A 14,584-nucleotide genomic window follows, 5' to 3' on the forward strand; every position below is an offset into this window, starting at 1 on the left:
TGTTTGGTTGATGCACAGTGCTGCCACCCTGTGGTCTCAGACGGAAGTTCAGCTTCAGAAGATGAGACAACGCTGCCGCCGTGTGGCTGAAACATCAAACTGCAGCGGACTGAAGTGAAAACAGTCGATGATAAAAATCAAGATTTACTGACGAGTCAAACAATATGTCCATGTCAAACATAGTAATTATAGTACAAATAAAATATAGTAAAAATATATGAAAACCAAATTCATCAAAGCAGAACAATGTTTGATAATTCTTCCTTTTAAAGTTCCTTTATTTTCTAATTATTTCTTCAAATCTCTAAATTAAATCTAATTAAAGTGAATATATATATATATATATATATATATATATTTACACATACATGTTTTCCACTGTTTGTGTTTTTGCACTCCCATCACCTGAAGATAATATATTTTATTTATAGAGTTTTTTGTGATACTCACTTTCGATAATTTAAAGTAAACCCACATTAAAACAACACATTAAAAACGTGATAAAACAGCATCATGGACTAAAAGCAGTTAAGAAAACTAAATAAACTATTTCAATGTGAGCGATCATCAACTTTGTTCCTTCAGTTTGTTTGTGGGGTTTATTGAAACTTGATCCAGCTGATCAGAACTCAAAGAATAAAAATATTCTGATTCTGACAAGTTAAACATTGTAAACACGGTTTCCTAAAATTCTGGACCGCTGCTTTTAAGTGAGGAATGTCGAGAGTCAGTTTGATATTCAGAGCGAAAGAGACCAGAGTCAGTTCACATTTCTTTTAATTAAAAAACAAACAAACGAAAACAAGAGTTATGAAAGTTAGAATTTGTAAAATCTAACAAAGATTTCTAAGAAACTTCAGCTGATATGCAGTACAAAATAAAACATTTAACAGCAGAGACACCAAAACATTGAGTCAATGTTTGGTGACGGGTAATAATCAAATTACAATAAGAAAAAATAAAGTTTTTATGCAAAATGACCAAACTTTTAACTGAGAATCGACAGTTTGCTGACAAACTGTCTTCTGAACTTTATCAATCTGATCAGCTGCACAACTCTACTGTTGTTTACTTTTACTGAAATCGTATCAACATTAATTCATGATTTCTGTATTTTGTTGAAAAAATAGATGAAAATATTTCAATATTTGAGGTGAAGATGATCTGATCTGATGAATCTGATCAGATCGGAGCATCATCCACTCGACAGGAAGTGGAACCTCCCCTAAACACAACACACTGTTTATTTACATAAACAAAAACTTGTTTATTAAAACCCTCTTGTTCTTTGTCTCCTCCAGAGTCAGATGGTCCAGGAGAGGATTAGCCTAGCTTAGCACAAAGACTGAAGCCCGTTGGCTCCACCTTCCAACAGCTCCAACTGTCTGATCGGCATGTTTGTAAAAAGGAGACGTTGGGGTTTTGTCGGAGCTACCGATGTGAAACGAGGATTGCCTAAAATGCCGGACTGCTCCTTTAAAGTGTGGGTTTATTTCAACGAAGGCAGTGACCTCGGAGCTGCTCTCTGATTGGCTGTTGTCTCAGAGCGGTTTGGGCAGGCAGGACACCTCCTCCACACACTCGTCGTAGGCCTCCTGGTAGTCCTGATGAGGTTTGATCAGGATCACGCAGGTCGGCCTCTTGGAGCCCGCAGACGAACCCAGATCCTGAAAACAGACGAGGAAACTTGCTTTCAGTTGACTGGGACGAAAACATCAGCTAAATAAATATTTTACAACAAGACTAGAAGTCACTGTCGTCATTCTCTCAGTCACATGACATTGAAACCCATCAAAATTGTCCAACGAAGGGAAATGTACAGAAATCCACCAAGAAACCAAAGAAGACGCTCCTTTTAATTCAGAACTTCCTTTACAATCTTCATGTTTTTAAGTTTTCCTCAGTATCAAAGTAGTGAAGTGACAGTTGTCTGTACATTTGTGAGTACACTGCAAACAGGAACTGCTAATCGCTAATCCGGCATATTTTTAATGGTGCCAATTTGACTAAATGTGAACAAATACAGGAAAACAGTAGAGAAAATTAAATGAATATTAGCAGTTTTCACTTTGCATCATTAGTGCATTTCTGTGGCATTATTAAAACTTACTAAGTCTAATCAACATGGTTCTTATATTCCTGGAGCACTCACGCTCTCATCCATCCACCCATGCACTGATATTAACTCTGTGATGAAAACCTGATAATAAAACAGACAAAAAACTCACCACTTTGGAGGGGATGTAGGCGTATGGCAGGTTTCTGTCCTCGCACATGACCGGCAGGTGACAGTAGACGTCGATGGGCAGCGTGTCACCGGCCAACACCACGATTCTGCAGAGAGAAAGATCAATAAATACACAAAACACAGATTACATCTATGTTGTTAAAGGTTTGTCTACATCAGAGTATGTGGTCAAGTGACGGAACGGCCCATTGTCTAAAAAAGTGTAAAGACATGGCAGACTCACCCTTTCTCTCCTTTGTTGATGAACTTCTGGACCTCTTTCACTCCTCGGCGGATGTTCTTCACTTTGGCAGCTGGAATGACAGAAAAGACCGTGAATACACTGTTCCAGACCTCAATCAAACATCAGTCATTTTTATATAAACACTAACATTTCTATTCATCCTGAATTCTGCTACAAAATTATTCCAGTCAATTCGTGGCACACCAACATGTTGCTGTCTCTGTCTGCAACCTGAAGGAGGAAGGGGCATCAGTCACCCCAAAGAAGAAAATGGCTGATCAATAGTCATAATACCAATGATCATCAATTAATTTTAATTAAAGGATGTATGCCGAATTAATCACAAGAGCCCGACCATTCGTAAAAGATCTCAATTGATGACCTATGGCCTCTGTAATACCTGCTAAAATGCAAGAAGGCGTTAAATCATTAGGTTTTTCAATCCAGTTTGGCATTTTACCAAAGAAAAACTAAAACGTGTAGAAAACAGGCCCAGATCGGCAGTGAACTGAACTAAATCTCAACAGCACTCACACATCTGACTTGTGACTGATTAAAAATGACACAGGATCATTTCTAATATTTCTCTGCTGCCAGCACGAGGCAGGAACCGGAACAAACAATCCATTCAAACATTTCCTGACAACACGAGACGCGAATCCTCCACGAGGAAAACGACCCCAAAGTTTCAATGTCCTGTTGCCGAATTATTCAGAAGAATGTAAAGAATCGTGCGATATCTCATTTCTCGACATACCACGTCAGTAAAGTATGCTGACACACAAAAGATCTTAAAAATCGTCATATTTTTAATGGAGATTGGTATTCCCGACCTAGAACCCATTAAAACAAGAAGAAATGAGCAGAGATCGCCGCATGTCAGCAGCCCGGTTAAACTCCCAGCTGTTTATTCTGCGTTTCTCACCTTTCTTGACGCATTTGTAGAGTTTCTTGCTGAGTTTTTTGGAGGCCAGCGGCTGAGAGATCGGGTTCACGTTAGCGATCAGCTCCTGGTAAGTCTTCTCGGTCCCGTTCCCGTCGGCGGCGGCTGCTTCCTCTCCGTCCGCAGCGACCTTCTCCTTCTTCACCTTCGTCATTTCTGATCACGTTTAATAATCGATACGCGTTCAGTTGTTTTTTTTTCCTGATTGATCCCTGTTAGGCGGTCACAACTCGCTCTCTGCAAAGACACCGAACCACACGTGTTTGAGTCTCTTCTTCCTCCGTTTGTGTGAAGGCGGAACCACAGCAGCGCCGCCAGCGGGCCGGAGGGGAACAGCAGCCCGACCTTTCAAAATAAAGGGCCGAGCTGTTTGCATTCATCAGGTTGCTTTTCCCCTCATTTTACTATTTGTTTACTGTTTATTTATTTTTTCTGTGTTTTACAATTCGTTCCACACTCAAATATATTTTTCCTAATTCATAATATGCATGATCTATGAAGGCTATATTGATTAAATTGATTTCACTTTTTAATATGTTTCTGTTTCTGATGATTTTTGAGTCTCATTCCCAACTCGTCAAATAATGATGCTTCCATCCCAAAGTGTCAGTTTTTGACGAGTTGGGAATGAGACTCAAAAATCTATTTTTCTTACAAATAGGTCTTTCAAATAAAAACAGAAAATGAGGTTTAACCTCTGTTAAATTTTGATTTACGGGAGTAGTATTTGCACATTTTCAGATATTTTTGGATAAAATTAAAAGAATCATAATCCTTTACCCTAAAATCTGTAAAACCAAACATTACTGAACATGAAGGAGATTTGTGGGAATACAAAATAGATTGTGTCCATGCTCAGTTTTTATTTCTATGTTAAAGCTTGACATAAAATGATTGTTTCCTGGATAATAAAATAAATACTTTCTTAAGATGCTGAAAGAAACATACAAAAGTTTTAGACCATCTACATTTTCTGTAGGTAAACTCCATTTGCTGAGGAAGATCATGTCATATGACCAAAAGCCCCCGATCAGATACTAAATAGGTCTGAGATGAGATTGTCAACAAATAAAAACTGTCCTCACAGGGTCACTCTCTTCATTTCCTTCTGTTCCCAGTGTTGCTTCTCATGTTTAATCTCTTTTTAATTTTCTTCTTTATTAGGAAAGACTCTCAGTAAATAAGGTGATTTCTAGTCAGTTTTTTATTGACTTACAATATAAATTAAGGACTTAATAAGTGCAGAAATATAAAAGGAGTACAATGTGTTGTCTGGACCAAACAACAAAACATAAAGAATACTTACAATTAAATACGACAAAAAGTATAAAAACAAACGTGTTTGCTAAAAAATAAAATAAAAACACAAGAATCACAAAAACTGTATAAGTTAATGAATACATGTAAAGTGTACAGAAACATTTAAGTAAACACATAAACACTATTAAACTCATTCAGTTTGAACACTTGAGGATGAAACTGTAAATTAAGTTAACAAAACGTTAAGCCGGATAATAGATGTCATACTTTGTTGGTATTTCCTGTTGGTCAACTCTTGTACGACGACTGATACTGATCTGTATGAGGAAGGGCTGGGAGCGGTGATGTCACAGTGCTGACGTGTCATCAGCGGTAGATGAGGTCACTGAGCACGGTGGGGAGTTTCCTGCTCTTCATCTCTCTGGACATCTGACACCAGACGCAGGACGTACAGCAGGTGGAGAGCAAACAGTCGCGGCACAAACTGCCCTAAAAACACAAGAGCAAAAAATATTTGTACAATCTGTGACCAGAAAAACTGCAATGTTTTGGGAACTTAAAAAGTTTTGGGCCTAATACCGACCCCTGTGGGACCCTGTGGCTGTTTGTTATCAAAATAACTTCTTAATGATTTATTATGAAACAATGTGAGAAGTAGACAGAACTCAGACACTGATTATCTTAAAGAGTTTAAAGCCAAAAGGTCACTGGTTTAATCTTTAAAAGAGCGTTGTAGGCTATGAAAAATCGTATTAAATGTATTAATAATACAGAAGCCTTAATTCAGAGCCTCTCAGTCTCCGCAACATTGACACATCAACACAATTAAGCACAGGAAAACACACAAAATAATCACAGTAGCAATAAAGAGTCGTGTCCTCACTCTGATGCCGTAGCGTTGACGTATGGACGCCCTCATGGACATGGTGACGGGATTGACGCAGCTGAAGATGTCCAGCAGGGGGAGACAGAGACACTGACCGTACGCTTTAGCGGTTTTACAGGCGAAGCAGGGACAACACCAGAACGCAAAGCAGCCTTCAACACAAAACAGTTAGCAGTTGTTCAAACGTTAGTTGTATCATCACTAAATAATAATAAAAAAAATTATATTCAAGCCAACTAAATGACAGGTTTAACATAGGCCCAACTGTTTTGTAGCTAACTGAACCAACTTAAAAAGCTAACGTTAGCATGCTAATATCTGAGCCGTTTAGCGCAAAAGAGGTAATAAAGACTATAGTCGACATATCTGACCTGATAAATGATGTTTGATAATGATTCAGTCTCAAAGATTTTAATTATGTTTCACAAAAATTATTAAATGAATGCTAATAACATTTAATGAGTAAATTAGGCTACGTCAGTTAGCTTAGCATAATCAGGTGTTTCACACTGATTTGGCTTTAGATTTATCTTGTAGCTCTTAAAACTGTAGGCTGATTTTTGAAAGTTATGCTAGCTTGTGATGCTACAATGACTTCCTGTTTACATGGCTCGTGATTGGACACCCGCACAGATGTTTCCTAGCAACGTCTGTAGATGACATTCCAAATTATGGGATGTCAAAGCTACAAAGACATTCCAAAAACCTGATTCAATAAATCACTGGTTGTAAACGAGTTACTGAGAACGAGGAAGAAACACAGTGTGTGGTCTGGTTGTTAGTCTCTCTGAGTGGAATAAAGAGTGTTACTGTACATTCTCTCATGTCGTCGCAGCAGTCACAGATCCCAGAAGTCCATTCACCGTCATTAGAGAAGACAACCACACGTTGAGGCTGGCTCCACACCGGCACACTCATCCTCCTCAGACACAAACAGTCAACAGGTTAGCATCTGAATCACAGATATCAGCATCATACCACACATCACAGTCTTTACTCTGACAAAAGTAGAAAGAAAACATTGAAAAAAAAGGGAAATATTTAACTTTTTACCTCACCACATACATTTGACAGTTTGGTTCATGAATGATAAAAACAATTATTCATTATTCTATAATAATATAACAATGTGAGGCCATTCTGCATGACGAGTACTTTTAATACATAACTTCTGTGCTTATTTTTCATACATTTGAATTCAGGACTTTTCTACACTGTGGTATTTCTACTTCTACTCAAGTAAATTATCCAAGTACTTCTTCCAGACTGCCTTTCATGTTACAGTATATTTTAGGATATGGATAGAACACACTGTTGTTTGTTGTTTAATCTGTAAAAACCATAACTTTATTAAAGACAACAACAATAACATCTGTTGATAATTTATTCCTGAAAACTGTTTCTCAGTTCATTGAGAATAAAACAGATTGTAGCTGTTGGACTTCTTAAAGTGGATTTTTAGAAAACTTTCATACTAACTTATTTGCATTGAAAACAGAGTTAAATATTCTGACTAAACATTTTTAAAAAAATCAATGGAGAGTTCAGACTCAATATTTTCAGAATAAAGTAGTTTATCATATTTAAGAGGCTCCTGTGTTTTGAATAAAATAAACACCATCAGCAAAATAATTAGCTGTCAGATAAGTGTAATGCAGTTAAAAGGACATTTTCCTTGAAATGTAGTATAAAGTAAGAAGCGCTCTATCATGTTCCCCAACATTTAAAACTTTAGTATTTTATGTAATAATCAGAATCACTATCATAACCAGCGGCACATTAAAAAATAATAAACAAACACAACACAAGAAGCGTTCAAACTGAAACATGTTTCATGTGAATCCTTAAAAACAGACAAACTCAGGTAGAAGCTGGTTAAAGTAAACTTTACAGTCCTGACTACTTTTATCTGTCATCTCAATTTCTCGAGCGTTAGATTAAATAAACTAAAAACCAAGAGAGAAGCGTGAAAATGATCATAATCTTACCTGTGTGTGTGTCTGACTGAGAGGTGATTCAGCTGCTCTGATTGGATAAAGACGTCTGTGCAGGACGAAGGTTTTGGATTAACCTGCCCGACCTGCCGGACTGGATTTTATCTTATATTTAACAGTTTCGTCAGACTGACTTCTCTGAGTCACAGCAACAGCACTTCTTTAAAGGATGTTGTTTAATTTACATAAATCACATTTAAACTCTGGAGCCCCAAAAGTCAAAGATATGACTGAATACATGAATAAACAAAGAGTGTAGCAGGTGTATTTTACACAGTATTCTCTCCTAATCACCTACATATCCAGGTGTGAACTGGTACTTCAGGTAAAGAATGTAAATTAAATTATATTAAAATCCATTTTCATGTCTTTTGTTTTGGCATTTTGGAGTAGAAAAAGTTGTCTGCCAGTCTATGTAGTTAAAAGATTCAGCCACCAGATGGCGACAAACACTAAACTCTGGATTCAGGTTTGACGCCAGCAGCTGGTTTCAGTTGTTTAATTTAATTCTCATAATCTTAAATGACTCATAACATGGCAGAGCTTCAACCATCAGTAAACTACAGAACTACAGTTCAATTATTGCCATAAAAAGAGTGTTTTAGTATCAACTGTTTAAGATTTATCACTGAGACAATTATTCAAAAGTTACATCATGTTTTATTAAATTAAATACACAATTGACAGTTGATGAAATAAGAAGTAACAGAGAGAGTAATGTTTGTCGAAAGGCTCAAAGTACTGCAGTACCCATGAGCCTCAGAGGCTGTTGCTATGGAGAAAACTCCATCCAGTGCAGTGACATCATACTTCTACAAAGATCGACCTTCAGCAAATCCAGCTGGTTGTCTGCTGTGTGAGTTATAAACACTGTACATGGTTGAGACAACAATATATCCATTACATTAAATTATGTTTAATTATCTTGAGAAGTCTTTGGCTGACACGAGGAGTCCACGTTTGTTTGGTTTTCAACCGACAGACTGGTGTAGGGATGACGTACTTTTGTAGGAGTTAGCATCGAGATTTTTTAATTGGATTTTGGAAAAATACAAAAATCTCAGTGGCAAAAAAAGGTTATGATACTCAGGGTTTTGTTCAGCAAGACAATCCTCACAGATGAGCACCACTTTATGATTTTGAAAAGTGTAAATTAAATCACTAGAAGTAAAAAGCTAATGTTAGGCTATAAACACACTACACTGCAGTGGCATGACTTAGACGTCATCACCACTAAGCGTCTTACTACACAATTACTATACACGTTTTCTATAAACTGATCAATGTACAAGTTGTAAAGTTAAAGTTAGAATAGTTTGTAACTTAAGTCGGCCTGTAAAGACGGACTAGTGAGTCGATGAGTCTCCGTGTTCACTGTGATGGCGTGTACAAGACTTTTCTCAATTAAGCAAAAATGTTGTCAGTTCTCATTGTTTGTCCTCATGTCCTCCACGCTGCCCCCTTTAAAGTCGTCCTGGTGGCTATCTGGGGGACTGCAGGACAAGTTCCTGTTTTTTGTCCACAGCTTGTCGTTGTCCTGTCTCACTTCTCAGCAGGTCCGTGAAATCAGGGGCAGTACTCGTACTCGCCTCCGTCGACGCCTCCTTCTATCTGGTAAACGTTTTCCACCGTCGAACTCTGTCTATGGAGGTGCAGAGAGGACGAAGTCGAAGTGAACTGGGCCCAACTGTTGCCCTGCTGCTGCCGAGGGCTGGAAGACAAAGAATGAAAAAATAATTATTCATTATTTAGTTTTTTCATTATTCTCCTTGGTAGCACTAATATCACCAAGTTAATGATATCGTAGATGATTCCTGGAAAGAAATATATAATTTACTGTAAAGAAAGTGAGGACGATTTGAGACACTACACATAGTAACTACACACTTTACTTTTATTGTTGATTTCCTTGAACAAACTACTTAAATCTTGAAAAAGTCTTCTGAGAGATTTTAAAACAAAGTAAAGTTTTAACATTCAAGCATATTCAGTGACTTGGTGACTCAGTTTTTACAAAGTAGTTTGTAAGAAATGACATAATCCGGATCCTTTACAGGAACCTTTCTATAAGGTTTTGTTTCTCAAATAAAAAAATCCACTTTTAAACATTTCTCTTTCTGCTTGTTGGTTATGATTACATTACTTAACCAACATCTTCTCAGTGGTCACGTTTTCCTCCGGTTCAGATTTTAACATTTACATTGTGACATTTGTGTCCGGAGATCATCAGCGAGCAACTTAAATGTCACGTCAGTCACAGAGGAAACCTCAGAGGCTTCCTTTCTTCGCTTTAATAGGCTACCTATTTCAAAGTTTCGGTTTCTGCAAAAAAAAAAAAAGATCTGCCAGAGACGAGACCACCAGCTTCATCATATCAGACTTTAAGGAACATTCAGGTTTTAATTCTGCATTAAGGTTATTAAACGCTTGAGGGGTTTAGACTGAGGTCAGATCCTGCGGACAGGTCGGCCTCTTTATGGAGTTAGTAGAGTAGACTCTAACATTGAGCTATTTTACCAGCTGCAACTTAAACACTTCTTTCGGCTAAAGTTTGTGATGTCTGACCCACAATGATGCTGCTGCATGGTTAAAACAAGGTTTGTATTTATAGATGCATGTATTTTATATGTGTTGCATTATGTCAGGGCAGAAACTGGTGACACATCTCAAGATGAATTTGGCAGTTTTAAATCACATTTAATTTTGAAATAAGAAAACATTAACAGATTGTACTCAGGCCGCTCTGCAGGAGGACTGGTGGAAAAGTTTCATCTAAATTCACCATTTTCTGTTCTGACTCTGGTCCTCCGCTTCTGTTTGGCAAAAATCTCTTGTGTGGTAATTGTGGTTTTTTTTCTGTCATCGCTGAGTTTCGGTTTGAACACAACACAGCTTCACTGAGCCGTGTGAATACTAAGCTAGCACGAAGATGGCGATAATGCAGAGGGTGTTGAACACTTGAACACGGGTGTGACATGAGACACCCAAGGGATTCCCGACCCCTGAGGTAGAAAAGCTGCCGACTCATGAAGGCTCTGCCGAGACATGATTTGTCATCAGAGAGAGGCGGCTGCAGTTTGTTCCAACAACTCTTTATCAACCACAACTTCCCATAATGATGGTCTCTAAACGGCTCTGCTTCGAGGCTTCAAACTTTAGACGTAAAAGTCCATCAACAGAAAAAGAAAAGGAGAAGTTAAAATGTGTTTCTCAATCTGAATGAGTCACACTACGAAACTTACATTTTATGGAGCAGAGTCCATCTTCTGACTGCAGAGACACAAAAACATCAGAAATAACATTAACAAGAGGTTTACTTTTACAAAAGAGTCACGTGGCGTAACAAACATCAAATTACATCTCATTCCCAGGTTGTCAAATACTGACGTTTTGGGTTGGTGGATCACACTGAAAGCGTCAGTATTAACGACCTGGGAATGAGACTCAACCATCAGCTATCTTATATGTTGCACTATAAGAGTCGAGTGTCTGTGGTCAGTTCAGTCAAATCGATCTGCGTCACAAACTCTGCTGGGAACACTTCACATGACCTCCATCATGGACGACTGACCACTGGTTCCTCTCTGGGTCAACGCAGGAAGTTTGTCCACAGTTAAACTGTTAAACTTCACTTTCTTTTGTTGTGTCTTTAAAGACGTTAGCACAGCGATGGGAACATCAACTGTTGTACTTCTTGACTTACTGATAATGACGAGTCCGCCTACTGTGACCGCAGCTATCAACCCGAACAGAACACACACCAGAACCACAGGTAAAATGCTGTTCTCCTGCTGCTGAACACACAAAAACACACGTACATCAACAACATCTTAAAGTCAAACTCATATTTAAAAACAGACAGGATGTTAGCTAACACAACGACAACGTGTACGGCAGCTTTAACCAAAAATTGACAACAAGCAGATATATATTATTCATATTTTGGTTAGTTTTTGTAAAAATGAGTTTAGATTTGTTATGATATGAACCACGTAAACTCACATTCTGTCCTTTTTACGTTTCACACAGGAAATATATAAGTCTCTATCTCACCTCGGCACTGATGCTACTGGAGGAGGAAGTTAGGAGGGTCTCTGTGATATTCATGTGACCTGCAGGACGAGGAAATGAAAGCAGATGGTTTTAGTGCAGCTGTGTCAGCAGCATGATGTCATGATGAAGGAAAAAGGTTCGGAAACAAGTCTGATCTGTGAAACAATGAGAGTTACTTTGTGTTTGTACCTGCTGTATAACTGGCTGTCGTCGGCTCTGTAGACGTCTCTGTGTTTAAAGTTGATGTGGTCGTCTGTGGAGCTGAAAACAGATCATTACTGTCACATTAACAGATATAATGTGACACCTTGACCTCAAACGGCCTCAGTGTGTTTCAGATGAAGACTGTCAGATCAACTGAAACCATTTTTTCAATTGCACAACTCTGTATTTAAACTTCTCTCACTCTCTCATCTTTATTTTTACATTTCTTTCACTTTCAGTGGTGGAAGATCTTGACCTCAGATCTTGTACTTAATACCTCAGGGTGGTTGGATTGGGCTTACACTGGACATTTCCCCCCAGAGACTGTATGTGACCAAGACTCAAGTTTGAACTTTTCCTAAACTTTACCAAGAAGTTTTTGTGCCAAAACCTAAACAAACCAGGACCGTTTCACCACGTTGATAAGCTATAATAATGTGACCTGTTTGTCAGCAAGCTATTTTGAAAATTAAGACCAGACATATCTGCGGAGCACTTCACGTGCAAAACTGACACTAGAGAGGTAGATCGTACAGCATAGTTTTAAGGCCAATGACCAGGCTGCAGTATTTGCCGTACTACAGTTCGAGACACAACACTGGATATTTTTAAGGACACCTGCAGACATTTCCAGCCTTTTTTGTGGTGACTGAAAGCAGCTTTTTTTCAAGGGAAGTCAGATGATCTCCACTCATGAGGAAACCATTAACCCTTATCAAGTGATTTTTATGCATATACCTAAACAGAGCATCAAGTATAGAGACAAATAAAATTCAACCTAAACAAATGTAAAGTTGCGACATAAAGAAACCGTCAGTTTTAACTTATCTGGAGTTTTGCAGAAATGTACTGAGCTAACATTTATCCTGGAGATTGGGTTGATAGCTGATGAGTTAGGTGTGAGAACAAGATTCAGCACCTTGTGAACATGATGAATAAAGGATATACATCGGCTTGTGAAAATTTTGTACAACTGCTCACAGTAAACACGTTTTATTTGCAAATAACTGCATCCTGTTTAATTTACGATTTTATTAAGTGACTCTTTCAAATCCAGGGTTGTAACTGTAATGAACAACCTTATGCACGGACATTATTTAATAAACAGTGGTTATTGATCCAATAGATGAAGCGTCCATCTGCTTCCTTGATCTAACTGCTGCTGACACATCTTTTAATAAAAATAATTTTAAAAAATAGTTGTGCAAACTTCAGCTTTCCTGCACAAACTTTAAAATATTTTTTTTAAGAATTTCTCACCTGTCTCAACGGTCAAATCAAAGTGATGTTTGTCATCATTGAACCATCCAGGGATGTCCACTCTACATCCGTACCGTCCAGCGTCTGAATCTGTGACGTTCAGTATCGTCAGAGAAACATCTCCTTCATCCAGTCGTCCCAGTAACTGATACCTGCTGGAAGCTCTGGTTCCTTCTATCACTTTACGACCGTCTGTAGAGATGAGCTGGTTGTAACAGCCTGATCGTGGTATGTCTCCTCGTCCCCAGCAGACTGCCAGCTGTTTGTATTTGCTGATGTTGTATGTACATGACAGAGTGACGTTTTGACCGGTTCGACCAACAATGCTGTTGCTGCTGGATTCACTGACTGTAGAGACAGAAAAAACAAGTAAAATTACCTCCTCAGTTCAGCAGACTTCAGTTTTTGTCAGCAGCTAAAATCTGCTTGTTACTGAAAAGATCTCAACTGTCAGATCGGCTTATCATTCGTTTCCAATTGTTTTGTATTGTTATTGTGTTACTCTTTCTAAATTACGTTTCTTTTTACCTGTTTTACTGACAGACGACTTTGCTGTACTGTGTCTGTTTTTGCTGAGTTGCAACCCAAGACGATAAAAACTGAACCGATGATGTGAGAAACTGTAAAACCAACAACATGTTGCTTTGTTCCCTTCATCAGACCGCTGATATCTGACATGTCATCTGTGTGAAGCGCCTTCAGAGCATGCAGCATTTCTTATTATCAGATGATCTGTTTATGTCGTCCTGCAGCTGTTACAGATGTTAATCTGAGAAAAATGTTTGGTGAAAAATGATGTTTGGTCTCGTGACAGCTGAATCTGATGACCTATTAGTGAAGATAATAACAATAATAATAATAATAATAATAATAATAATAATAATAATAATAGTACTAATAACAAACACACATGGTCACAAAAACACAACCAGAGGCTTCAGAAGGAACGAGCACAAGAGAAGTTTGTTTAAAGTTGAAAACCTCAGCAGAACGGGAGAAAGACCATTTGTTCTTTTCTATTTTCCTGTTTTTATCACTTTTAAATGAGGAAACGACATGAAAGAAGTCAGTAAAGATCAGAGTACCTGTGAGGAGAGCGAGAAGCAGAACGACCTTCATGATGAAGCGAGTCACACTGACGCACTGTCATCACAAACACTCCATTTAACCACACAGCTGCATTGCACACTGTAAAAAATGATCCACAAACTAAAAACAACTAACAGAGACGACATTATGAATGAATTACTTACAACAGGAAGTGATAAATTACTATCAATCAATTAAGACCTATCAAATACAAGTCTTTGAGATAAATATTTATAGTCAAATAAGAATGTTTATATTTCCTCTGTCATTTACTTTTTTTTTAACCTCATATTTCTCTGGCAGGAATGAACGAATGAATTGTGTTTTGGTCTTCATGTATGACCTAAATCTACTGATATTTCTGTTAAGAACAGGATTTCAGCAAATGGACCACATGTTAGAGATAAAGGAACTATCTGAGGGG

At 38.0% G+C, this 14,584-nt stretch overlaps 3 protein-coding genes across 4 annotated transcripts; all 3 read right to left on the reverse strand.

Annotated features, from left to right (window-relative positions):
* Positions 1-760: 760 nt before the first annotated feature.
* Positions 761-3,695, reverse strand: nhp2 (NHP2 ribonucleoprotein homolog (yeast)). Its single transcript, XM_073479409.1, has 4 exons — positions 3,397-3,695; positions 2,472-2,541; positions 2,229-2,334; positions 761-1,667 (listed from the first exon to the last, which is right to left on the reverse strand). The coding sequence occupies exons 1-4, from the start codon at positions 3,566-3,568 to the stop codon at positions 1,542-1,544; spliced, it is 474 nt and encodes a 157-aa protein (XP_073335510.1). The 5' UTR covers positions 3,569-3,695; the 3' UTR covers positions 761-1,541.
* A 1,345-nt stretch (positions 3,696-5,040) lies between these two features.
* Positions 5,041-6,478, reverse strand: LOC141006662 (cornifelin homolog B-like). Its single transcript, XM_073478887.1, has 3 exons — positions 6,376-6,478; positions 5,558-5,712; positions 5,041-5,163 (listed from the first exon to the last, which is right to left on the reverse strand). The coding sequence occupies exons 1-3, from the start codon at positions 6,476-6,478 to the stop codon at positions 5,041-5,043; spliced, it is 381 nt and encodes a 126-aa protein (XP_073334988.1).
* Positions 6,479-8,191: 1,713 nt separating this feature from the next.
* On the reverse strand, positions 8,192-14,202 carry LOC141006628 (hepatitis A virus cellular receptor 1 homolog). 2 transcript variants are annotated; one of them, XM_073478854.1, is made up of 7 exons: positions 14,157-14,202; positions 13,072-13,419; positions 11,797-11,868; positions 11,608-11,666; positions 11,258-11,345; positions 10,797-10,824; positions 8,192-9,265 (listed from the first exon to the last, which is right to left on the reverse strand). In XM_073478854.1, exons 1-7 carry the CDS (start codon positions 14,188-14,190, stop codon positions 9,121-9,123), a joined length of 774 nt encoding a protein of 257 aa, XP_073334955.1. In that variant the 5' UTR covers positions 14,191-14,202; the 3' UTR covers positions 8,192-9,120. The 2 variants fall into 2 exon arrangements, with proteins under 2 accessions (XP_073334955.1, XP_073334954.1); XM_073478853.1 differs by having other exon boundaries at positions 11,258-11,348.
* Between the last annotated feature and the right edge of the window lie 382 nt (positions 14,203-14,584).

The sequence above is a fragment of the Pagrus major genome, chromosome 13 (assembly GCF_040436345.1).
Source record: "Pagrus major chromosome 13, Pma_NU_1.0".
Taxonomy (NCBI): Eukaryota; Metazoa; Chordata; class Actinopteri; order Spariformes; family Sparidae; genus Pagrus; species Pagrus major.